A 26,017-nucleotide genomic window follows, 5' to 3' on the forward strand; every position below is an offset into this window, starting at 1 on the left:
TTCATTTCTGCTATTGGAATCTCAGAAATGGGTCATTCCATTTAAAAAATAAGTGAATTGAGATTTTTTTAAACTTGGTTTCGTTTATTATGGTAGCGTGTTAACTACATCTGTCTTTCTGATCATGCCTGATTTTTTCCTGGACATATTGTGCATGTAAGAGTGACAAAAGAAAGCTGCTGGAAACTATTAAAAAAAAAGTGATCCTTCAATAGGTTTATTAAATGACAGTGGCTACAGAGACCAGAAAACATATGAGCTTAGATTCTTTCAGCTTAGGGACCACTGGCAGTGCAAACTGGTAATACAATATTAAAGAAAAACAATAATTCCCATATGCTTGCATTTTCAAAGGCAGTAGGGATTTTATAGGAGGCGTCCGTGCAATTTGAGTGTTATAAGTGGGAATAGCAGGAATATGATTTGTGTGAATTCCTCTTCAGTATGTTCTTTTGCTCAAGAAACAGTTCTGAAGGAGACATTTTCTCCCAAATGTGTAATGTGTTTAATATGTTTCCCTTGCTGGTACTGTGAGATTTTCCTCACAGTAGGTATGTAATGCTTGGCTAAGGTTTTTATGCTTCTTTTTACAGGTGTCAAGGATGCTACATGCAAAAGAGAGTGATTGATGGATATTTCTAATCAGCTGAGGTGAAGATTAAAATACACAATAAAATGTTACTCTTCTAGAAGAAACAAGAGAAACCAAAGAAACAGCATAAAATTTATTATGTAATCATGTCTTTAAACACCTTTATTCAAGGAGTAAGTTATGTTCCCTGTAGCACACAAATGCTGCTTTTTATGTAATTTCAGACATTTCAATGAGATGATCTTTATGTGCTTGTTTTTGTGGGATAAAAATGCTGGCATATGCAGTGTACTCAGTTGTAAGATGTACTCCTAAATTTCACGTACAGTAAGTATTAATAAGTTATTTCTCCTTGCACTCAAAAGCCTGCTTTTGACATCACACAATTTTCTTGGGGATGGAAGGGAAAGAATCTAAAATACTCTCTGCTGAAACAGTCTGCATCTGCCATCTTGAAAGGAGATAACACATATGATAAGAGTTTATTTCTTTAAAATCCCAGATGTGGTGGTGCTGCAATTGAACGTAAAAGGGATCTAAGTATAAAGTTCAGACTGAAATTTCCCTAGTAGTGTTTAGCAGCATTCAGACCTGAAGTTATTTTAGGTATGATCCTGTGGTCTGTCACTTCCTGTGTGCATACTGAAGTACAAGTATTTCAGATCCACGCTGTAGATGTCAGATTTAAGAGGAATTCTGTATGCATTGGGGTAGGCTGGATACACCGTAGTCTTCCTGAAGTCAATGGCATTCCACTTTGTCTGCAGTGGAAACAGGTTTATGCTTCTCACTTCCAAAAATGCATAATGAGACTCGAGTATCTAGCTTGTGAGGTTTGAAAAGATAATTTAGATTTCTTTCTAGGAATTAGATTACTAAGAGAACTAAATAAGAAAAAACATCTACTGTGTAATTGCAACTGTAATATATACTGTAAAATCTATCAGGTTTTCATGGTTAAATGACAAGTCTGCTTAAAAGCAGCAGCAACTACATTATCTTCACTTCATTCATACACACTCTATAAATAAGAGCAGGATAATAAGACAATCTTCTTCTCTAATTCCAGTGACAGTCAGGGGCTGACTTCCTTAACAGATTTGTGAGGCTGTGTAATATCTGGACAGGTAACTGTTCCTCTAGCAGTAGTGTTTTCTCAGCACTGAGTTCCTGGGCTTGAACGCCATTAATAATCCATGTGGCTTTCATTGGATTTACACTTGTCTTTTCCTCTAATATTACAATCCCACTGGTGAATGCACTGGCATCGTATCCTGTGCTTTTCAAAACTGTATCTGTTGAACAACCCAGTTCAAATACTGATGTCAAATACAGTTTTCCCTTTATCTTTTTTATATTCATCCTGCTAAAACGAATACCTTGTTTTAGCAGGGAAGAGTGCTTGTAGCTTGATGAGTGTCTTCAGATTTGAATACCTGTGGGAAAACCTGTGCTAAACAAACCGTAAAACTGGAGTTTAGGATTAACTGTAAAATCAATTAAAACACCCAGACTCAGTAAGCAGCAGACATGAAAAGAATGTGGTGAGGAATTCCACTCAGGGGGATTCACTGATCATATCTCTCTGGAAAACAAGAGAACAAGGGCTACAGAAAACTCATGGCTGGTATGTGTTATTAGAACTCTCTTGAGGCTTATCATTAGCCAAGAACAGGAGATGTATTTCACCAATCCAAAATAAATCAGTGCTATGAATGAAATGGGGCTTTTGTGACAGAGCAGGGCATCAAATTTTGGAGATGTCATCTTCCTCCTTTGACATGCCTGGTTTGTAGATGACTCCTCTGTTGTCTTCACCTCCCTTTTTGCAGCTAAAATAAAACAAATTTATTAAATAATTGTAATGCCAGTGGAGGAAAAGCACACTTAGTTACTTAAAATTGTCCATTATGCATGTATGTATGAGATTATTTTTCTCTGTACTAGTGCAAATGTCACAGTAGCTTATTGTTACAAATATTTCAGGAGTACACAGTTTGTATGCAAGGTCAATTCTGAATGCAAAGGGAATCAGGCTGTAGGAAAATTTGTAATCTTAGATTTTTTTCCAGGATTTGCCTTTGTTGGCAAACAGTGGCTTAATGATCTTTTGGCAGTACATATTTCTTCCTCTAAAATGTTGTGACCTTTGGGAGAGGTTTTCCTAAATTTCCATTCTCCTTGTTTCACTTACTGTTCTAGGAAAAAATGGAAGGATCCAAAAAGCAATTAGGAGCAGCAGTGCTAGCAAAAAGAACAAGAAAAGAGCAAATGGCATTTGAGAAATAGAAAAACTGGGTAAGTCTGTTATTGACCCAGTCTGATATCACACAGGGGAAATAATGTCTACAGTAATAAAAACAAATCATAGTTTGTAGGAAGAGATCATGTCTTATAAAAGATCAAACCTTACCAGTATAAAACAATGTGCAAAGTTTTGGACACACAATCACTTCTTCGTGTCAGAGGAAAAATACGGATTTTTTTTTTGTGATATGACAGCCAGACATCTTACCTTTTCTTCTTCAGTAGCCAGAAGGCTACTGCAAGAATGATGAGAACTCCCAGAATGCAGGCTATCACAACAGAAACCACAAAACCTAGGAAAAGAGGGAAAACATGCAAAACTGTTGATATCATTGTCTAGAGAAGAGAAGGTGAGTCTCTGGTCTGTCATAACATTTGCATTCTGCATCTGCAACTTTTCTACAGCCTGGTCACATCACTTTGTGACTGTGGAATGGGTAACTTTGCACAGGTGTTCCCTGGAATGTCCCAGTCCCACAGCTGGATCCACAGTTCACAATGCTGTGACATGAGACACATGCTGAAGTCACGATGCCAGTGTGGAGGCACCAGCACAGCAGGTCATAGCAGGAATATGATTTTTGTGCTGTAATAAATAAGAGATCATAAGCAAATCCAAAGAACTAAACCCAGGCAGCCAAGGATGTTAAATTTGATGCCTTTTGTTTTCTCAAACAGAACACCATTGAATGCGGACAGCTGAAGAATGATACGCTTTGCTGTTGATTGCTTAAAGGCATCAAAGAAGGTAAAAATTAATCAGGATATTAGTATGAAGAACTGAGTTATCACTTGTTTGCATAAAGATTTAAGGATTATCATAATGCTATATTTGGTAGTGAGCTTCACGTACATTTTTGGCAATGGAAGTATTTTTTATTTATTTTGGCCTCCCCAAAGATCCAGGAGGTGAGCTCTCTTTTCTTAACTGCATTTTCTTAATTTATTTACGCATTGTTTTTTATATTTTATCAAATGACTGTTTCTCTCTAAGCAACATCAGAGCTCTTTCAGAGTCAAACTGACAGGTTTCATGTTTTCCATCTAAATATTTTCTCTTATTAAATCAGTTGTTGATAAAACACAAATGTTAAACGTGGAGTTTAACCTTACTCCATTTGACTCATTAATTTGAAGCCCAGCTGAATGGAAGAAGCTTACATCCATGGACTTGAAGAAGATCTGTTTTACAAAAGGTGAGTTTTGTTATAGTAAAGGTGTGTCAAATGGACACAAAAATGTAACACCAAAGAGATAACTGTAGAAAAAGAGCTTGTAGTTTGAAGAGGAAGGGTAGGGAGTACTTCTTTCTGATGAGAGGCTCTTCTTACAAAATTTAGTTAGTATTTCAGCATGGTACCCTAATCAAAACTAGACATGAGTTCCTGTTTAACTCGTGGGCAATGAGTGGTTTGAACACCGAAACAAATTCCAGCTGCATGTATGTGAAGCTGATTTTATTGAAATAAATTGCTGACAGACAAAATATATCATAAACACGTGTGAGTTTTGCTGTGTAATCCTTAAAGATTAGAGGCTTTTTTCAATGTGGTTCTTATTAATAGTGAGTATGAATTTAGATACTCATTACTGGCATCAAAAATGTGGATGACCGAGCACTTCAGTCATTTTCAATTTTGATGCAAAACACCGTCCAGTGGCCCCATCTTGTGGTGTCTGTGCTCAGGTGAAAGTGGCAGCTCTCAGGCTTGTCACTGATAAGGCAGAAAAGTTGCTCAGAAAACCTGCTTAGTAGGGGCCTAGGTGTGCACAACAGGAGTTCTTTTACAAATTTCTGTGGTTGCCTGGCCCAATCCTTGATTCTGTGCATGGCCTCTCCTTTCCTTCTTAATAGGTGTGTTCTGTTCCTATTTGAGGTACAGCTGACTGCATCAGGCTGGATACTTGCAGCAACCAGGTGTACTTCATTGGGCTTTGACAGGAGCCTTTTAATCTTCTTTTTCCTTTTTTTCTTTTTCATTTCTTTCTTTTCTTGACTTTTTTTGCCCTTTAGGTGAGGGCCTGCACCTGTGAGGGAGCTTTTGTGACTGCAGTAAGTGGAATGTGAGATTATAGGGGCAATGAATACCTTTTTTGAAATGGGTTGAACATTTTTTCTATGGTTCACTGATAGAGTCAATGAGCTTTTGTAATTAAATGTACTTAGACTGAATGGGAGTTTCTATTAAAGTAACACTGAGCAATGTCTTTCATAGCCATAGAGACTGGTTCTGGAGTATGAACAGCAGGATGGGCAATAACCCCTACAATTTAACTCTGCTAAGTCATGCTGGCTTTAAAGATACATTGAAAATGCTTTTAGAGCTGCTGTCCTCTCTGCGTGGGAGCCAATAATGTGGCTTAACAGAGGAAGAACCAAATGTTGTTACTTGGTTTGGCTCTAGTTCACAGCAACAATTTTGAGAAAGTCACATCTGGATCAAATTTTCCCCCATAAATGGAAATAATGATACTTACACTATTTCTGTGAAGTGTTTGGAGATTCCTGGATGAAAAGTATAGTGTCTGATTTTCAATTATTGAGATCGTGGGTTGTAACTCTCTACTTTCTACTATTAAATACTGAGTGTGATTTACAGAGAGAATATAGTCAGGTCCTGGAGGGTCAGCTTAAGAAACAGATGGAAAACTGCATTTCTCATTTCTGACTGACCACTCTGACTCAGCAGATCAGTGGCTCGTAGGTGTGGTTAGGAATTGACAACGTACCCTTGCCAAGCCCACCAGGTATTGAATTTTGATACACAGAGGATGAGGTTAGAAAATGTAAAAGTTGGATTGCTAGGATTGCATGGTGAACCTGTCTCAATCACAAGAGAGCTGCTCACTCGGGAACTTCTGGTACTTCAGGAAGTGTTTCTGCAGTGGCATTGCTATAGTAGATTGTTTGTGCAGAGATTTAAGACGCTGCAGAGGAAGCCTTAGTCTCAGAAACTTGGCAGCTGTATTGCAAATTCTGCTGGTTGAAATCATTGCTCATAATCTGACTTGAGCAGAGATTTGAAGAGGATTACTGAAATAGCCATCCTGGACCCAACTAGCTCTCTAGCTGGCAGCCAGTGTTTGAGGCTGGAGGTTGGAGAAGAAAGTTTTAACCTCTTTGTGGTCATATAAGAATGCCATGGGGGGCATTCCTCTGGTTGGCCAATCCATAAAAGCAGAAAACAGACTGACATACTTTAGTTCTTCTCCTCTTTCACTATTCAGTCAGCTTTTAGTTTACTCAAAATATTGTTTGTGCAACCAGTATCCATTTGTATATTAATCACAGAGATGTTACGGAATGTTAGTTCATTAAACGTGTAATTTTCCTATGTATTGTGTTTAGAATCTAGCAACAAAAGAACTACTAGTGTAATTCTCATTTTAAGAGATCAGTCAACTTTTGGTGACAAATGTAAATCATCTCTGATTTCAGAGAAATGTTTTGCCAGGATTTGTTTTGGCTGATCTCTAATTTTCACTTTTCTCCTTTGTAGCTTTCTATTAGAAGAGATATGTTATGAAACGGTCTGTCTGCAGAGGGGAATGGCAGGAACAACTACTGCAGTGTGCCTGCAGGGAACTGTTTCTGCAGTGGCTGTTGTGTGAAAGTGTCCAAAACAGACAATTCCTGTGTTTTCTGTTCTTTCATCTAAGCAGTGAAGAAACTGACAAGCAAAGTTGAAATGATGTGCTAACACATTTTATTAATTTGAAAGTTTACTACTTGGCTAATCTTTTTTATGAAGTCTGCTTTTTCTTTTAGAAGTATTTTATTCTCAATTTCAAATAGTGTAGTGGCTTGCCTAGATTCATCTGCCTTGAGTGTACATGCCACCTTCACAAGTCCTTAAGAGTATTCATTTGCAAAACAACAAAGAAGTTGGAACAATACATTTTGCACAAACAATATACTCAAAGGCCTTTCTGTGAGGTACAGCTCAGCTTCTCACCACAGATGCGGACTTTTGTGCAAAGCTCCCCACCAAACGTATGTCTTGTCATTGTGTAACACTGCAGATTTAAGCCTTTGGATCAGTTCTTCCTCATAAAATGGGGTTGTTGTTTTTTAATTTGTAACGCTGAACCATAGAATCCAATGTTATGAATTATATTTATTTGCCAAGTGTGAATTCCTCAAGGACCTCTTCTGATTCTGTGTAATTTCCCCAAAACAAGGTCCCTGAAAGGCAAAGTTGTGACTCCCTTTAAATGTGTGGTCTGCATAAGATCAGGCCTGACATTGCTGAGAACCAGCAAATGTCACTGGTGAGACAAGGCCATCTTAAGCACTTACACTGGCTGAAACAGCTCAGCTGTGGAGCTGTTTAGTATTTGGAGTGACAGCAAATACTTCTGCCAAGGGTGACAAGGCCAATCGTGTCTTCCTTCTTTTATATCCTTGCCTTTGATCAGAAGGGTTGCAGGACTTGCCTGACACCCACTGTGGAAAAGAATTCTTATCTACCCTGAGAATACCTTATTCTTGTGCAATTGCCCATGCATCAGTGCAATACAAAAAGAAAAGGCAACAAAGTGAACTACAGGGGAAGGAGATTGTTGTGTTTCTGTAGTGGTACAGTGCAGCAGGACTGCCATTTCAGTACTTCACGTTTACCCAGATCACTGTGCACTGTTTCTTTGCACAGAAGCATTCATACAACTCACCTTCACGGAAGGAGATAAAAACCAGTCTTTCATGGAATTCCTGAACGTTTCTGAAGTTATCAACCATTTCCAGGGGTTCTGGGTCATCACTCTCTGTGCAGTACATGGCTGTTTCCAGTGCCAGTAACTAGAAAGGGAAGCACCTGTTCAGCTCCCAGAATACAGAGAAAGCAGTGCCAGTGTGGGATCACTGGGAGTGTTTGAAATCAAAGGGGTAGTCAAAGGGAAGAGGATACATTAAGTAATAAGTCTTGTGTGGCCTGTAAACCTAAATACAGAATAATGTGTAAACAGTGTGACATCTCCAAGTCCATACCTGTATTTTGTTTACGTCCTGATAAAACTACTCCTTACTATCAGATTATCTGCCAGGAAAACTGGATGAGAGGAAACATGGTAGACTTTTGCAGCATGCTCTCCCTGGCACAGTCTAACTCCTAAGTGGTATTAAAGGCTACTTTTTGAAAGAACTCTTTATTTTGGTAGAGACGTGATCTGACAGAATGGACAAAGGTGGGAATGTATTTTCGAAATGAGAAGCATGCAGTAATTTGATCCGAGATTTTGATAATAATATTTTCCCCCTGTGTCTCATCACACATGAATCAGAAGATAGTGATTGTGAGTTTATAGTCTATGTAAGTGGCCACCTAAGAGCAAAATAAGTTAATTAGATGAGCACAAAAAATGTAAGCTGGGAGAAAAGCTAGGGGATTCAAGATTGATAAATAACACAACACAAGCTTTTTAGAAACTTTCCAACCCACCAAAGTCCATCAATCAAAGTAGCACTAAAATACTTGGTGAATAGCGTTCAGACATGGAGCCCAAACAAAATAATCTGCAGGTAACTCATGGAAAGACTTAGAGCAGGGAGTAAGTACATAATGAAAATAAAAATTCATTTCACTTGACTGTGATTTTTTCAAGGTCATAGTGTACCAATTGCTGGGCAGCTGGCTGTCTTTTGTTCTGGCCAACTGAAAACATGCGAACAACGAACAGAATGGGATATTGATTTATGTCAGTTCTGTGCTGTTCTTCCCACTCAAAGGATTTTAGCAATGGTCACCTTTCAGTTTTACAGGAACATAAGAGAAATCCAAGAAATAAGAATATGTATTTACAGTTCTTTAGCAGACACCGATCAGGAAAATGTGCTCTGTTGGAACTTGCCTGCTCTTGAGAAATTTTAACAGGGTGTCGGAAAACTGTCCAGAGAACACTCGGGTAGCAGGGAGGAGTTGTCAGGGATCCTTCATAGCGATAATACTCATCCAGTCCGTCAGGAAGCAGTTCTTGAATATTGAAACCAGGGACCAGGACCTTCTGATCTAAAAAAGGGAGTTTGTGTTAAATATTGCATCATGACTACACAGGGTGTTTCAGTCAAGTGAATTTGCTTGTCAGTAAGTAGGATATTTTCAGTGTCATATCACTAGGATAAAAAAAACCTTTTAGCAGAGATGATCCCAGTTTAATAAGAAGTATGGCTTTTCAAATTTCCTATGTATGCATCTTGTCTAAGATACCAGATCAGAGTCCTCTAAGATAAACTGTGGCCATATTAACTAAAAAACACCATGTGGAAGAAATGAGGCCCAGTCAGAATCACACGGGATGTCCTAGCCATATGCTCTTCCCAGAAATGCACTGCATTTGGAAGCCTTTCACAGTTTGTGACAGGTTTGCCTGGGATCGCTGGACTGTTTCTTCAGCCAGTTCAATCCCTCTCAGGGTGACATCTGATACTCTCAGCCATTCTCAATCTGATTTAGCCACTCACCCTTGTATTTCACATTCTGGAAGTGCCGGAAGATCTTTTCATAGGATGGGTTGAAGGGTCCAATCTGCAATGATCACATTATCAACAGCTGTGCAAATCACCAGTCTGAATATGAGTCTGTACTTCTGGCCTGTCTTAAGGCAAGTGCCTTCACTGTCCAGATATTCATGTGGCATAAGTATTTTATAACTCAAACATTCCCTCTGTCCTCAGAGCCATGATTATGCTCCTGCTCCAGGGCTATCTATTAGAGCTGCTGTATCATAATGCTGCCTTTACAACTGCAGTGCAGACCTTTTGTGTGCATGTGAGAGACCCTATTGCCCTTGCCTGCTCAGAGTGCTGTGCAAATGAAGAGAAACCCTTTCCTCTGACAGCATTGCAGGCAGAAGTTCTCAGCTGCCAGGCTTCTCAGATCATCTCCTGGTTTCCAGTCAAAGCCACATTTTTCCACCCACAAACATTTTTTAATCTGCTGCTCTTCATGGTCCAGTGAGGTAAAGAATGACACTGTTGGGTGCTACAGGGCTACAACTCAACTATTTGGCAAAGCCTATAACTCAACTATCACATAAGACTATGTTTTTCAACTGCTACCAGCAGCTTTTCAGTCTAATAATTAATGCCTTTTTTATTAATTCTTCAGAGCTGGTGCTGAGCAACTCCTCTGACAACCGGACATCGTAAACTTGTGTCCTTACATCAACTGTAATAGCCACCAGCTGTCTGAAAGCATTTCCAAGACCTAATCTCCATTGTTCACTAATTTGATTTTCAAACACCATTGCTTAGAAATAACCAGAATCCCAGTATTATTCCCTAGCATAATATACAATACTCTTGACACTTTCCACAGCTACAACTTCCAAATGAACTGAAATTTAACACAAAATTACTGTCAGAATCACCTCACTAGGAAGTGAGCTTGGGTAATATTAATGAGAGCTTTGTTTGCTAACTAGAACATTTTACTTTTTTGATGGAAATGTGGAAACTTGTGGTTTTGGTTTGCTATGGTGGAGAAAATCCTCACATTTAAAAATGGTCTTTACAGTTATTGAGGAGTTTTAATCCTCAAGAAAAAGGAGAATTATATATGTATAAGCTACTAATTTTTTTTTTTGTTGCTTAAGATCATTATTATCTTCATATGTGGAACTTTAGAGAGGAAAATTGGAAAGCCGTCCTTCTGACATCTTAAAATGTCACTGAATGTACTCATTTACTGTAATCTGTGATTCAAAGAATCTGGGAAGTTAGCAGGGAGAAGACTGTGGTTAAATCCTAATTACATGTAGTGGTCAAAGGCAGGGTTGTGCCTGCCTGTGCCTCTCTTCTGTGTTCAAACTGCTTCATGCTACAGTAGGCAGCTTTGAGTAAATGAGCTTCAAATTCACTGTTGCCTCTTGTTTGATAAAAGCTACCAGTCATTAGTTTGTAAATGAATGCAAGGATGGATTTAACATAGCTGAAGTTAATTTACTAAAAAACATGAGGAAATACTCAGAATTTCTCTTTTCTTAATATTTCCTCCTGGTTTGGTATATGCTGGTAGAATCTAACCCTTTTTTTTTTTTTTTTTTGTGAAAGAGAAAAGGAAGAACCTTTATTCAGCCACTGTATTGTTAAATAATGTAGGTAATTTTGTACATTAAAGGTCTCTCATAACTGAATGATTGAAAGCATATTCTAAACAACCAGGAAAAAAAAGATCCTGCATCCTACCTCAAGGAGAACAGCCAAAACTGCCAGCCCATCTGCTTTGTCCATTGCTGCTGTTACATCTGGGTATTTCTCAGAGTTGTAATGTACAATATGCAGCTATAAAGGAGGAGATATTTTGTTACAATAATGCCTGGGTCGTGCTCACATTTATGCTTCACAGCTAAAAAGGACCAGTGCAGCCACCTCAGGATAAGACAATGCAGGAGGGTCCTTCAGTGATTTCTGGGTGCAGTGGTAGGATCTTTTTAGAGAAAGGCAGAAGGTCCTGGGACTCCCAGCCCTGCTGTAGCTGAGTTACACACAGCCCACATGCCCCATGATGAGGGGAGAAAGAGGATCCATGACTTCAGCTTCAAGGCATCTTGACTGGAGTACTAATACATTTTTCTGAAAAAACACCTTAGCACTCCAATATTTGGAATGCAAACCCAAGTGTTAAATGTAACTAGAGAAGAAATGGATTCCTAAAGTGCTGTTATGCAAGCAAATTATTCTGACTAGTTTATTTTTTTAATAATTTAGAGGTAAATATCTGATTGGTACTGCTTATCAAAATGTATTCCAAAATCCATAATTTAGAAATTAGAAAAGATAAATAGTTTGTCACTGGATAGAAGAAGGTGAGTAAAGGTAAACAGAGCAGCAGTGTCATGCAGGTAAAATTTACCTCAAGCGACCTGGTGCCAGTTCTGAGTTCAGAATCTAAATTCCAGCTCCCTGACTTAGCACGTCTGAGTCCATCTTTTTTTGTGGTGCACAACCCATTTTTTTAGTATGTACCCAGATCATAAATACTTGGCTTAGAACCTTGCAGCCTTTTGTAATCATTTACCCAAGACACAGATCCCACTTTGAAACAATGGGACCTGCCCAACCTTCTTTGCTTCTTCCCCTGATCTGAGCTGGCCTTACCTCTGCTGCAAAATGCTTCCCACTGACAGTGTGCTCGGAGCCTTCAGACTTGTTTCGGTTTCCCCAGTGCAGGTGAAGTTGAGATGCAGTGTATTCAAACGGGAGGTTTCTGATGGACATAGTCGGTGACAGATACATTTTCACTGTAAGCAGATCAAAACCAGATAGGAACAAATGATACCACAGCTCTCAAGAACAGGGCAAATAAAAATACTGCATATTATATATGGAGCATGAAAAAAAAAGATTCTTAACTCAAATCCATTTCAGTCTGTGTTAGGAGATAAAACACTTCAGTTCTCTTGAAGCCTTTCTTAGTAGATCAGGATTTAGAACATTTAGAACACACCCATTTCTATTTTCTCAAATACATGAATTGAATGTGACAATTGTTGCTAGTGAAGATCTTTCTTCTCCCTGAAGAATGCGAATTTATCTCAGACATTGAAGAGACAATTATTGATACGTCGAAGCAAAATTTAGGCTCATGTACCTTCTTTCAATCCCCTTATAATGGTTGAAAATGGCTCAATAAATTAATATTTATCACGGTAATTTATATCTTCTGTTATATTGAGCTCTGCTTGCCTCTTAATCTTCTTTAAGGAGCAGATGACAAAACCAAATAAACTCCCCCCTCTCCTTGCTGCTCCCCAAACTGATGTCAAGCAAAAGATAATCCCAGGCCTTAACAACTAGCATTTCCTCTCTTGACGTGCTGGAGGGAGACCTTTGTATGCATTACCGTCCCTTCAGCTCACTAAGGCTCTCCAGTGGGGAAGGCAGGCTGGCTGTTGGGGTTTTTTTGGTGTAGAAATGACAGTAGCAATTTTCAACCCAGCAGAAACTTCTCAGTTGTTCACTTGGAGCATTTGGTACTTAATAAAGCAATGGCTTATGTCAAGAACGGATCAATTTCTTTGCAGTTTATCTGTATTATTTTCCAGAGTGAATACAGTTTATTTCTGGACTGTCCTGGACATGCTTTTCAGGGGAAACAAGGCTCAAAGCCGTAGTGAAGTAGCTGTGAGCCTATGTATTTTTAGGCTCCTACTAAAGAGGGTTTTTTTGAGCTCTACTGTTTTCAGTCTAGCTGAAGTAGGTAATTGTGTCTGGACGAGATGGCTGGTGAAGAACATTAATTATATATAGGAATGACTGACAGCACAACACTAAGCATGCTACTGATTTTCTCTAGCTGAAAGAGAAGGTAGCAGCATATGGTATAACAATCACTCCAACAGAGGCTAATTTTTTGTTACTCAGGGCAACTAATTTGTATCTAAATGAGGTTTCTAGAGTAGGATGCATCTCTGCTGCTTTCTAGGAGGGCACTGACCTTGGAAATGAATTCCCATTTTCCTGAGGGTGTTATGTTTTTGTCTCGGCTTTCTTTAGGAAGTAATCGAATTTTGTATTTTAGGGGTGAGGTCTGACAGTGGTAGTGACTTAGGTTCTCCAAGGAATTTGTTTTTACCATTGTGACTGTTTTGGGAGGGACAGGCTCTTGGTGCCGTTCTTTTAGCTCCTTCTGCACTCTGGCACCCTTCGAGTACACAGTGACAATTTTTCCTTCTCTGCCTATTCCCTGTCACGTACATCAGCCTGGTGCATTCAACTGTGACAGTCCAGTCCTTCACTCAGGACCGAGAAGGACTTTTAGGAAAAGAAGGCTCACAAGGAAAGGGTATTCCAGCCATTCCTGGTTTTAATGGAGAAATTGATCAAGAGGAAAACCAGGAATCTCTCCTAAGAGATTGGCCCTTACTGAAGAATGGGCTTATTGTGAGGAACGAGACAACTTAGAAAAATTAAAATAATTTATTAAAACAGAAAAATTGAAAAATTACGAAAATCAGAAAAATATAAAAATTTGGGATCCTAGTGGCTCAAGAGGTATGCCCAGGAACGCAGGGATTAGAGATCTTTGGGCTTAAACAGCACTGGACCTCTGGTGGAAAACTTGCAGTGCTGGGCTGACTTTTAGCTAACCCAAAAGTCAAAGAAAAATTATTAAAGGCTCCTAAATAGGAGTAAGGCTTAAGTGCCCAGCACTCACGTCCACTACAGCTGAAATCTCCAGTGCTCTGCCCCTGCTCTGACGCTGACTCGCTATTTGATAGTGCCTTTGCTCCGCCCCAGTCCACCCACAGCCCGCCCAAAGCACACCCCTTTGGTCCTAAGTGATTGGTGCTTCCCTTTTGACAGATTATCTCTGTCTACCAATAGCTCGTCGTTGTCAGGGTTGGGGTAGTAGCCGCTGGGGTAAGAGTGGTAACACGTCCTTATTAAGATTCAGGTTGCCACGGAGCTTACCTACAGACCAACGGCTAAAGGTCTAAAACTCGCTGTTGGCTGTTAGAAACTGGGGTTTGGAGCTGGTTCTGAGACTTAGGGTGCAAAGTAGAAACCCTTAAAAAAAATATTAAAATACATCCAACACATCTTAAAACATTTGTAAAAGTATACAGTGAACATGAGAAAAACAACTCTTACAGTGTACAAGTGGTTTAAAGTTGGAAAGGGATTTTTAACTGGGACACTTTTAACTGGGGGATTTTAACTGGAACTGATGCAGATAAACTGCTTTGAACAAGTGAAAACACTAATAGCAGAACTTGATTTTTGTACCTGGACTGATGGGTGAACATTAACACTCAATTAAAAATTGTGTAACCCAAAATTAACTAATTAAAACACTTAACATGCAAAGACCAAGCTAATTAGGGAGTTCATGTATGACACTTACGATGTTCAATAGAGCAGGTCAACCTCACTGAAAGAATGTTTAAAAAAAAGAGATTTTGATCAACTTATAACCAGGCATGTGAGAGCAGAGGCCATTTTACAATGCAGGTTATTTTGATACTTATGCAATAAAGGAGGATACAGAGAAGGAGGGTTTTATAACTTACTGTTTCTATGTCTTCAAGTGTTTCAGGAAGGAATGAAAAGTGGGAGGGCTGACTCACTGGTGTATTGTATAGTGTGTAATTATAGGAGACCTTTATGAGACAGCATCATCTCTGCATTTACCTTCTGTACTGACGCTGATTTAGTGCTGCTGTGGGGAGGGCCTGTTTGTACACTGTTTCTAACTATTTTTCTGTCTTCTTACCTATCCCTACCTATCACTGTCTATCTTACCTTACACTAAGAAGGTTTCTATCTCAAGTCAAAAGAACAGAATGGTGCTCCTACATTTTTTCCTCTTCCCCACGCCCCCAAATAATTCAGTTGAGCTGCTTTGATGAATGTAAGAGACCCATTACTCATATTTTATCAGTTAATCTCTTTTTAGCAGAATCACAAAGTCTGTTTCTGTTTTGGAGCACCACAACCAAAGTAAGAAGAAAACCTTGGGCACTAATTCTGACATGCCTAGGGTTTATTTTAAATTTCTTTATTTAAAGTTTGACTTACTGGGAATCCATTGGTACTTAGTACATTCCCAGGTTTCTCTAGCCTGTTCTGTAGATGTAGGTATGCTGATGTGAAGGCTTCCTCATGTGATTAGCAGCTTAATTTCATCTGATAATCAAAGTAATCCACCCATGAAGTAAAAAAACCACTGAGTTCCTGCAACTCTTTCTTTTACCATTTCTTGCTGTCCATGAGCTCCCTTACCTGAATGGCCATTATTGATCAATGTAAACTGGTCGGTGGAGGGCACGTTATAGCCTATGAATTCTAAAGGCAAGAGATTAGAATCATACTGGAGAATATCTTTGTGGAAATCAATTGGTGATTGGAATACTCCTCCACAAAATGGGTATTTCTTTGACCAGGCCTTCTCTCCATCAGGACCTGTGTGAATTAACAGAGACATGTTTGTGAAACCTTTACTGTGCAATTAACACAGAAATTCCCCTGTGTCAGCCTTCTCACAAAATTTGGAAAAGAAGCCTTTTCTGAATTTTTAAGACTTTTTTTTTTAAAAAAAGGACCTCATTAAAACTGAGGTAATGAAGGATATGATCATTTTTCTGAGGGTGTTGTGACCTAGAGACAGGTCTGATTATATCAGACCCTCACAGACTTTTCCTTACTGAACAAACTGTCTGGCTCTGTCTAACAGGATTGCATAACCCACAGTGAAAAGCTAACTTGCAAAAATGGAAGGTGTTACGGTAATTTGACCTGCAGTAACTTGCTCAAACTCTGGTGAAACTTTTCCTCATCACAGCCTTTTGCCTGAGGTAAGATCTACAAAGAGTAGATAATATCAAGAGAATTTTAATTGTGCCTTTAATTACACATTAACAGCTAGCAGCTGTTTGCAAACTGTAAGATGAGATGATTTGGATTTAAATACCAGAAGAGGTACTTGCAACTTGTGTTCCTCCTTGTCTCTGAACATTCATCATGATTCTTTCCAAGGCAGAAAGGTCCTTAGGGATCACCCAGCCCAATCTGTGTAACACAGGACACTGGGCCTCCCTGGATCAATTTCTACTTTGGTGAGGCCATTTCTTTCAGAAGGGAAGAAACATCTATTCTTCCTTTAAGCATTGCAGACAAAAGATACTTCATTAGTGCCCGATGGATAATTACTCTCCTTGGCAGCTTGCTTTTCACTGAGAGCCTGCTGTTCCCATATTTTTGTTCCTTGTTGAAGTACTTCTAACATAGAGGATATAGTTTCTCACTTCTCTTAAACTAAGTAGATTGAGTCCCTTGAGTCTTTGATTAGAAGGCTTCTTTTTCAAACCTGTAATATTCCCAGTGGCTTCTTTGAAGATCAGGTCATCTTGCAAGTTCAGATATTTTCTGAAGGAAATTAACAGTCAGGAGGATACTATTAGTGGCTCACTTTATTTACATGAAAGACAATTGCCAAGTAAATGGACAGTGGAGGTGAGTCTGACTTAAACCTAGTGCATGTGTCAGAATCAACAAGATCAGTTCTGGTACTTAAAGACAGACTTACTTCCTTGGTGAAGCTGTTTAAGATTATTCAAGACATAGGTTAGCAGGTGACTTTGTTTGCAGTGTGGATACTCAGACTCAATCAGTGCTTTTCAGTATAAATAGGCCTTGCTGTTGCTGTAACTTAAATTTTTGACTCCAGTTCTCTGACAATCACATCAATTTCTTTCCACTTACATCTTTGTGATACTAGCTTAAAGTTGCTGAATTTCTTTTAAAAAGGTTATAAATGTTATGCTGACATTATAGAAGCCTATCCTCTACCTATTTTTGGCAAATAACAAATACGTCCAGAAGAGCATAAATTCCATACTATGGAATACATACTGAAATATTTCCCAGGAAAAGATACAATAGGATATATCAAGAAATGATGGTTTCTTAGGTTCAAACGTGTTGTGCAAGACAATGACACTGAAATTTAACACTTTACTAGGAGCTAAGATTACAGCAATGTCAGAAAATTGGTGAGAAGCCTTTATTGTAAAAAGACTTCAATAATTTTAAAAGGTTTGATAAGGTAGTGAGTTTGCAAGAAGATTTTAATATATTACATATCATAGCTTTGGAGACTTGATAATTAAATCGGTGATTGATGTATGAAATAGAAGTCTGGTCCCAGCCAGGGAAAACCATGTCATGAAGTACCGATCATTTTTTCAGTACTGTGTTTGGGTGAGTTGAATGTCTGGAAGAGTTGGCAACAGAATGTGGTAACTTCCACACCTACATCACCAGTTCAGAAGGAAAACTTTTGTCTTTTCTGTCAAATGATGCAGTTATCACAGTCTTTATGTACGTTGATCTTTACTGGCATTTATCCTTTTCTTGACATAAATCTGCAACTTCACTCACAGACGTTTAAGCTACAGAACCTTTTGCTTGTTTCTCATTCCTGCTCAATTAAAAAACCCCAACAAAACCAAGCGAAACCTCTTTTTTTGGTACAAACCCAGTTTTTATAGAAATTCTGTCTTCTGTCACATAGTCTTTCTAATTTCAGTGCCTCAAAACTCCTGTCTCAAAGAGCTGAGCTCACTGCAGCTTAGTTTTGCATATGTGAAATTGAGATTTCCACGGTAGATAAACCACACAGCTGGAAGGCATTTCTCAGCTAGGTCTGCTGAAAATGAATGATTGATTGTGAACCAGATTTTCCTTTTTCTGTGCCAGTACACTCAGATAAATTCAGTGGAAATCACATTGTGTTTACAAAGGCTTTGTCTGAGTATTACTGAGTAAAGAACAGCATGTGGATGTAAGATTGGCCTGGGCTGCAAGTCCCAAAAGATATTAACATAAGAAGTACTGCAAAATTATTTTCAAAGTTAATTTCCTTTTTGTGTGACACATTTGTGACCTAGGCATTTCAGAAGTGTTTGCTGCTATGAGGATCCCACCATGACTGTGTCAGCAGAGCACTAATTGTGCCATGGGCCTGTTCCGCCCCCTCAACACTATAATTCAGCTGTTGGAGTGAGCATATTAAGGTAGAGAGCTGTTGGAATGAGTGGAAGTAGGACCCTTCCTGCTACCACTGCTCCCAGTGCTGCCAAGAACACTCCCTGCCCTAGGGGGTGCAAACTGAGGCTGCCCAAATCCAGCTTGTGGACTGCCTTGCTTGACATGAGTTTGCAGGACCGTGTTCCCTTACCACATTGAAAATAGCCCTGAGCCTGACTGTGCCCTCATGGCTATTTCATAAAAGATGTCTGTAGATAAAGCAGGAATAATTCTCTGGATAGTCTGGCTGCCCACTGCCCAGTGAGCTGAGCAAAACACCCTCAGCACCAAGGCTGCGCATGTCCATTGTACCATCTCCTTTGACAGCTTTTAGCTTTCCAGCCAGCCCCACAGCACTGGTGCTGCTGGGCAATGCAGGACAGATGTTCCTTCAAGAACAGTGGTGTCTGCTCCCAGGATGTATACATTGGCCCATTTAAAATAAGGAGAAAACAGCACTGTGAGACTCCAGTGGTACCAACAGGCTGCTGCTCTGATGACCAATTAATGTTTGTGTTGCTCCAGATTTTCACAGTCTATCCAAGTTCTCTTGATTAGAAGCAAACTAGTGTAGTAAAATGCATTGGATCAGTAACACAGGGAGTGTCTGTGGTATTTTTGCAGCCAGGCAGAGCACTTTGCCCTGTTTTCAGCCAGCTGGAAGCTGTAAAGTTGCTGTTTGCCCAGGGCTGAGATAGTGGTGAAGGCTGAGAGTCCAGGCTCCCTGCCATGGTGACACGACCACATGGTTTCCATTTTGCTCAGAGCTCAGTCATACCATTCTGTGCACACAGAGCCAATATGTGTGTATCTTCCACACATGCGTCCAGAGGGAAGCTTGTGAGATAGAGGAATCGCCAAAGGGCTGTAGCTGTCGCTGTTACTGCATTCAAGTGCTGTATGAGAAATCTGGGGCATGTTCAAGTGTGTTCACTAAAGCTTGCATTTCTGAAGGGGAAGTAGAAGGGTCTTAGCACAGGTTCTCAGCACTTCACTGAATTGGAGTATTTGGCAACAGCAGAATAAAAGAGTTTGCAAGTACAATTAGCCTGATGTCTGTTAGCAACAGTTCTTGTGTCTGCATTGCAGCATGAAGTTGTCTCTTCACATGCTAAAGTACATGAATAATTCTGTTGGCAATATTACGGCTAAAGCATGTTAATAATTCTGTTGGCACTATTACCTTAAACTTGTCTGCAAAGCTAGTTTTCTCCATTGTAGCTGCTTGTCCACTCTGAAGGGATGATTCTGGTTCTTTGATTTCATTCCAGCCCACTTACCCTACAGAAACAGAGCCAGAATCCAAATAACTGAAGCCTCACATCCACTTCTACCATTTTTTTCTGGGGCAGAAGACTTCAGCCTGCACCTCACAGCCACACAGCAGCACTGCCAAAAGCTGCCTGCACATGCTGTCCTGAGCTGTGGGGCATAGGAACCACTCTTTTAGTTCTTTAATTGAAAACACTTTCCTTATGATACACTTGATCTACTTGATCAAAGCAAGCCTGTGTCACGGGGGTCTGAGGGCTCAGGCCTCACTGCTCCATGGTGTTTCCTCCAGGCACTTTTTCTTGGGCTATGTACGAGGGTAGTGAAAAGAGGAAGAACAAATAGCATTGCTGCAGTTTGGCTAAGGAAGAAGCAAACAGAGGAGAGGTTTAGCCTTTATATTTGATGTATCTAATGTAGTAGTTTCCATTATAGGCAAAGCAAACTCATTTCTTTGGAAAGCCTGTGCTGAATAGATAAGGCCTGATCCCATGCGGTGTCATCTTGCTTTGCTACTGTGGCCTGAGGTACTAACACTGTATCACCATTCAGTTTTACATATCGTCCTACTCAACAAATAGAAACCTCTGACAGTGAGCACCCAGATTTCTCCTCCACCCTTAAGCTTGTACCTTGACCCTCATCTTGACATCAGTCTGCACTGTGGTTATAATGGCTTGATTTCCTTTCCATTCTTATTGACTCAATTTTAGTGAGAGGCACTGCAAAGTGTTTCGGGGACAGAGGTAAATGGTGGAAAGTTTAGGATGCCGTAAGGAACCAGGATCAGTAGAAGAGTACAGAGGGGCTCTTTCCTGGGTTAGCACAACCTCTCTAATAGCTGTTTTTCTCTGTGGGGATCAATGCTCCACCTTCGCTTTTCTGTACTATTCTGTACAAGTCCACTTGCCACCTTACTTATTTGAAGTTGCTTTTATGTATTTGCTTTTATATGTTTTTCTAAATACATTTTGAAATCAATAGTTGAAGGAAAAAGACAACCTGTTTTGTGAACCTTCTCTCTATCCTCCATACATTTAGAATGTAGAAATCAGACCGCAGTATGGAAGAGCTTAACAGGAATTGATGAAGTTGGGCATTGAGAATAATACACTTTGAAATCATCATTGGTACCCAAATTTCCAGGAAGGGAGAAGTAACTAATTTAAACAAGGATTACCCTGGGAAGAAGGGCAAAACTTCTGCTTTGATGGTAGTAAAAAAAGTCTTGTTTTCCTTACTACCCAGCAGGGTTAGATTTATCTGATGGCTGCTGTCAAAGTGGAAGACCCAGGCTTTTGCTGAAGCTGTGTCAAGCTTTCTCCCTACTGGGAATGTGAGGTATATGTATGGACACTGGCAGATAGACATGCAGCTGACAGTTTTCCTTCTGTGTATGTGAAGCAAGTCAGGTAAACTGGAGCACAGCCAAAGGGAGGAGTTCCCAGCAGCAAGTTTCAGTCTCAGAGGTTCTTTGTGTTGTCTTGGAGCAGCACCAAAAGCTTAAGAACAAGCATTTTTTTTCTGAGATTCTCTGTACTGCCTAGTTCTGTGGGGGTATTTGGCATGTAAAATGCTACTCTGAATGAGGAAATACCTGGCGAGAGGATTTGATAAGTAAAAGAAAAATGCTAGATAATTCTTTTTCTGAGCAGCCACCAGGCCCTCCTGAGTTAGTAGATGACTAAAAGGATTAGTTACAAATTAACACTGCTTTCCTGAAGATGATTTATTTTGTCACTGCTGGGATCTTCGGGGACCTGAGTCTCCAGTAACATGATACAGGTGACTTGCTGAACTCTGACTACTTGAAAAAGAAGATTCATGTGGGCAGGGAGAGAATGCTCTTTGCAGAACTAGGCTGGAATGTGCTGCTGGCCTGTGACTGGTGAGGAAACAGAGGGCTTCAGGGACCCTCTGCAGTTGTAGGGCCAGCTTTAGTCTGCTGAAATTCCTGTCATTCCACATGGAAATTTAGAATTCAGTAACCAATTCTCAGTCACTTAGATATGAAACCTGATGGATGAATAACAGATTTCAAGAAAATTGACCAGATTCAAACCTGGGTAAGGATTATGATCCCAGTAAGTACTCACCAGAATACATTTGGCAGGTTGTCCTTAAAGTATAGAAGAAAGCCATAACTTTGTATGTATGAATTAGTACTTACCAATATAAGACCATTTTGACCCTGTTTAAAGACAAAGGAGATATTACTGTGAGTAGTTGAAATTGATCTTACTCTGTAAAGAAACAAATTGCTACTTAAACCCATGTATTGAATTTTGCAATACTTTTGTCTATCTTTCTAGTCCCAGCTGTTGATCAAAACATAGCAAAACATAGACACTTTCAAATTTTTTGACACTTTATGAACCTTTCTCACTCAAATTGTAACTATAATTATCCCTGTGATCCTGCCCATAGGGGTGAATTTCTTGTGGTCACTTAAATCTTGGGGCAAAACTGCCTTTTAAAAAAAATATCTATTTATTTATATATTTATTTATTTATTTAAATTTGAATATCCACAGACTTTGTCTGTAGGTACATCCCTGGGATTTTTTTCTGGTTAGGAAGCTAAGGAAAGTAAGTGGAGTGTAACTACAGTGAACCCCTGTATGCCTTGTTGAGGAGTTTGAAAAACATCAGTGGCTTGCCAGTCGTTACACTGAGGAGTGATGGACAGAAATGAATAGATGGACTTTGAAAAAAGGGAGTATGATACATGAACCCATATAAATCAGAGAATCCCAGGGAGGGTGTGTGAGAGCTAAAATGATCAACACTCATCCACTGCTTAAGGAACTGAACTTGGGACAGTATCTCTGCATGTTTCTGGAAATGTCTTGACTTATTAAATGCTCTTTTTAGTAATTTTTTTCCTGGTCCTGAAATCTACTTAAAAACACTCAGCTTGCTGCATAATTAGAGGTACTTGTCTTGACAGACCTGAACAGTTTGTGTTATCAGGCTAATGCTGATCTTTACTCTCTGCAAATTTAATTTTATTTCTGCTTAGAAAATAGTCCTGAAATACAAATCTTGCAAACACTCAGTGTGCCTGTGAGTGTCTATATGCATGCAGGCAAATATTTATCATTACATGCACCTGTCTGCTCAATACATGGTTCTTGGCAGCATTTCTTGTGCTCTGAAGTGTGGTCACAGATGCAGCTCTTTCCCTAAGAATGTTGTGTGAAATGTTTGGGATTAATTTGTAGGGGTATGCAAACCAACTGAATTTAGCTCTTTTGTATTGCTATGTGCTGGGAACACGAAACTCTCTGTTTTCAGTTTGTTAGGACCAGTGTGCCTCATTCTTTTACACTGGAATTTTCAAAGCAAGGTCTGTGTAATCATCCTGGCTCAAGTCCTCAGGTTCTTCTCATAGAAGAATTAATGTTTTAGATTTCAGGATGAGAAACCTCCTTCTCCTCCTGCCTTCTCTCTGCAGGGGATTACCTCTTACTGGGTTTTTTGGGGGTTGCTTGTGTCCTTTGGTCATTCTGTAGGCAAAACTTGCATACAGATAGAAACTGACTGGCAGTAGGTTCTAGAAACATCCTCATTTGAGCAGGGTTTGAAGAAATACTGACTTAACTACTGTGTTCATGCTCTTTTTGACCATTAAAATGTGTATGAGTTGTCAAAACTATGATTTTTATAATCTACAGCAACCTTAAAACCATCACTTTAAAGTGTTTACAGTATTTTGGTCAGTAATGCCACTAGACACAAAAGTAAGTGAAAGCTTCAAGTCTTTTGCCAAGTGAAGTATTCCTTAGCCTGTGAGTAGTTTGATGATCTGCAGGTCACTGCTGTTATGACTTTATGGTGAGCACAACCATAGCAACTACTGTAGGTAGGGCTGAGGCACTTTATGCTCATTTCATCTATCTTGAATCAGGAGATGAATCAATTACCAGATGGCAGAACCTCCTTGATTTTGTCTGAATGAACACAGAGAGCTGCCTGCCTCCGACTGCGAGCAAGGTTGCTTTTACCCTTATTCTGCCTGGTAATGGAATGAGGGTTAGGCAGACTGTCACACAGTGTCAAATTGGAGGATTCACATCTGGAGGGGAACATTCAATGGCTCTGTGTCTGTGAACACTCTCCTGCCTCTTTGTTCATGTTGGGATGAGTATTGATGAGTAACACAGTTACATGCCGGTGCATGGCAGAGGAGCTTCTTAGAGCCAGTGTACCTGCATCTGACTGATCAATAGCCAGGGAATAAATCCATTTCCAATGTCACTTGAGAGCTGGGAAAGTGTGAATGGTTGTAGGTGTGATAATCTACTTGGAAAGATGTCTGAGACAGGCAGATCTTCTAGCTCTTGCCATTTCTTGCTACTAGGTTTCTAAGTCTGAGATAGGCACTCTCCAGAATTCCCTTCAGGATGTATCGTAAGATATCTTTTCAACACATCCTTTCAATTCCAAACCTTCTGTATGGTCACAGAAAGCACCTGGAAAACATCAAGCTTTATTTATTCTGTTGTTCTGGAAAGCACCAAGCTCCAGGAACCTCTGTCCTTCAGATGGGAGATTCTGCTAGAGAATATAGGCATTTTTCAGAGGACATAGGCACAAAACAAGACGATGACCTTAAAAGCTTGAATTCCATGGCTTATGCTGCTCATGCAAAAAACCTGGTAAAATGCTTGTCCTGACAGAGCTCTGCATGAACCAACAGCTCTGGATTATGGTTGAACCTTCTGGATTTTTGTCCCATGAATATACGTGCTGAGTAAGTCCTCTCACACAACACTTTAGAATGATTCCCCTCGTATCCTATAATAACACTGGGTAGATTATAATTAGTGTGAAAAAATTAAAATTGGTTAGAATCAGCTTGAATAGATGAACATGGACTCCTAAAAAGAGAGTGAAGAGTGCCAACCTCCTAAAACTAGTCTTGTTTCAATATAAGAGAATGACCTCTACTATGTGGGGTGCTTTACAGGCATTGCCTTTTTTCTCTCTGGTTTAAAAATAAACAGGCAGAGGGAAAAGTGTGATGCTTCCACTAACTCTGAAAGGGCCAGTCTCTGCCTCATTTTATGAGAAATAGAAGGATCACAAAGCAAAGCATACTGAGCATGGAAGAAGTCTAGAATGCCAACTAAATCAGAGGACAAATTTCTCTTCCCTGTATATTTCAGAATACCTTTTCTGAGAAATTGAAATAAGAATACTAACTCCAAACAACTGTAGACTACAACAATATACAACTTTGAGCGTTATTGAATAGTAATAATTAAAATATGCCATCTTTCTGCATAAATAACTGCCCTAAGGTACAAGTGACAATAAAATAGAAAGCTGAAAGACTTTACCATTCAACGGCGCTTGCACTGAGAGCTGTATCTTTAGGAAGAAAATAAGCACAGTAGCCACTGTGACTATACTGAAGCTCTTGGCTGACATCTCAAGGAAAGACTTATAATATTCCAGCAGTTCACAGGTTTCTTTGCACTCTGAAGAAATTCCCTTGTAGACATGTGGCAAATAGCAGAATGCAGATATACAGAGCTTCTGCTAATGAGTTACTGCCCTCCTCTCCCCTTTTCTCTCTCCTTGCCTTTAGGACTGCTTTTTATAAAGCTCCTGAGACTCAACCCAAAACAAATGATGTAATCAGACCTACCTCTATGTCACAACAGCCTCAGAAAACTGATCATATCCTTCATTACCTCAGTTTTAGTGAGGTCCTCACAGGGCAGACTCCAGCACTTAGAGAGGGAATTTAAACATGGAATTTGAGAAATTATTTAGCAGAGACAAAAATGCTTAAAAAAGCTGTCCTCTTATGGCCCATACCACAGTAGAGTTTTTCTGGCCTGTTTCAGAGAGTCTCCCTCAGCTCCCATTTTTGGATGAGTCTGATGTAATATAATGGCCCACTGTGAGGACTGGAGGGAAGGGAGGAGAAGTGAGGCTCTGTGTGGGACTGGTAATAACTCAAAGGGACCATGGACACTTCCCACAAAAACCGTCCAACCTGTCAGGAACAGATTCTTTTTGAGCTGAAGGCTCTTGGAACCAGGAGGACACATGAGGTAGGGAGGAGTGAAAATTCATGAAGCAACAGTCCCAGAATCTGGTATTATTCAGGACGTGTATGGAGAGGGATAAAGAGGAGCACAGGGTGTAAGTCAATGTCCTCTTCTGTCAGTGACTGAGGAATAAGCTCTTAAAGTGAGGATAGCTGAGGAGCAGAAGGTGGGATTGAAGAGGCTATTGGTTTTATTACATTATTTAGTACATTATTATTTATAATTTTTATTAATTGCTTGCTACATATTACTAAC

At 39.7% G+C, this 26,017-nt stretch overlaps 1 protein-coding gene and 1 long non-coding RNA gene across 3 annotated transcripts; one reads left to right on the plus strand and one right to left on the minus strand.

The window, feature by feature from the left end:
• Nucleotides 1–201: 201 nt before the first annotated feature.
• Nucleotides 202–25,278, minus strand: CA12 (carbonic anhydrase 12). Of its 2 annotated transcripts, XM_010390768.2 has the most exons (10): nt 25,043–25,278; nt 21,868–21,888; nt 15,621–15,800; nt 11,994–12,136; nt 11,082–11,177; nt 9,357–9,420; nt 8,747–8,904; nt 7,571–7,697; nt 3,108–3,192; nt 202–2,424 (listed from the first exon to the last, which is right to left on the minus strand). In XM_010390768.2, exons 1-10 carry the CDS (start codon nt 25,131–25,133, stop codon nt 2,340–2,342), a joined length of 1,050 nt encoding a protein of 349 aa, XP_010389070.1. In that variant the 5' UTR covers nt 25,134–25,278; the 3' UTR covers nt 202–2,339. The 2 variants fall into 2 exon arrangements, with proteins under 2 accessions (XP_010389070.1, XP_019136316.1); XM_019280771.1 differs by lacking the exon at nt 15,621–15,800.
• On the plus strand, nt 672–4,095 carry LOC120410539. Its single transcript, XR_005602758.1, has 4 exons — nt 672–765; nt 2,795–2,890; nt 3,578–3,647; nt 4,037–4,095. It is a non-coding gene; the product is annotated as an uncharacterized LOC120410539 (long non-coding RNA).
• Nucleotides 25,279–26,017: the final 739 nt, after the last annotated feature.

The sequence above is a fragment of the Corvus cornix genome, chromosome 10 (assembly GCF_000738735.6).
Source record: "Corvus cornix cornix isolate S_Up_H32 chromosome 10, ASM73873v5, whole genome shotgun sequence".
Taxonomy (NCBI): domain Eukaryota; kingdom Metazoa; phylum Chordata; class Aves; order Passeriformes; family Corvidae; genus Corvus; species Corvus cornix.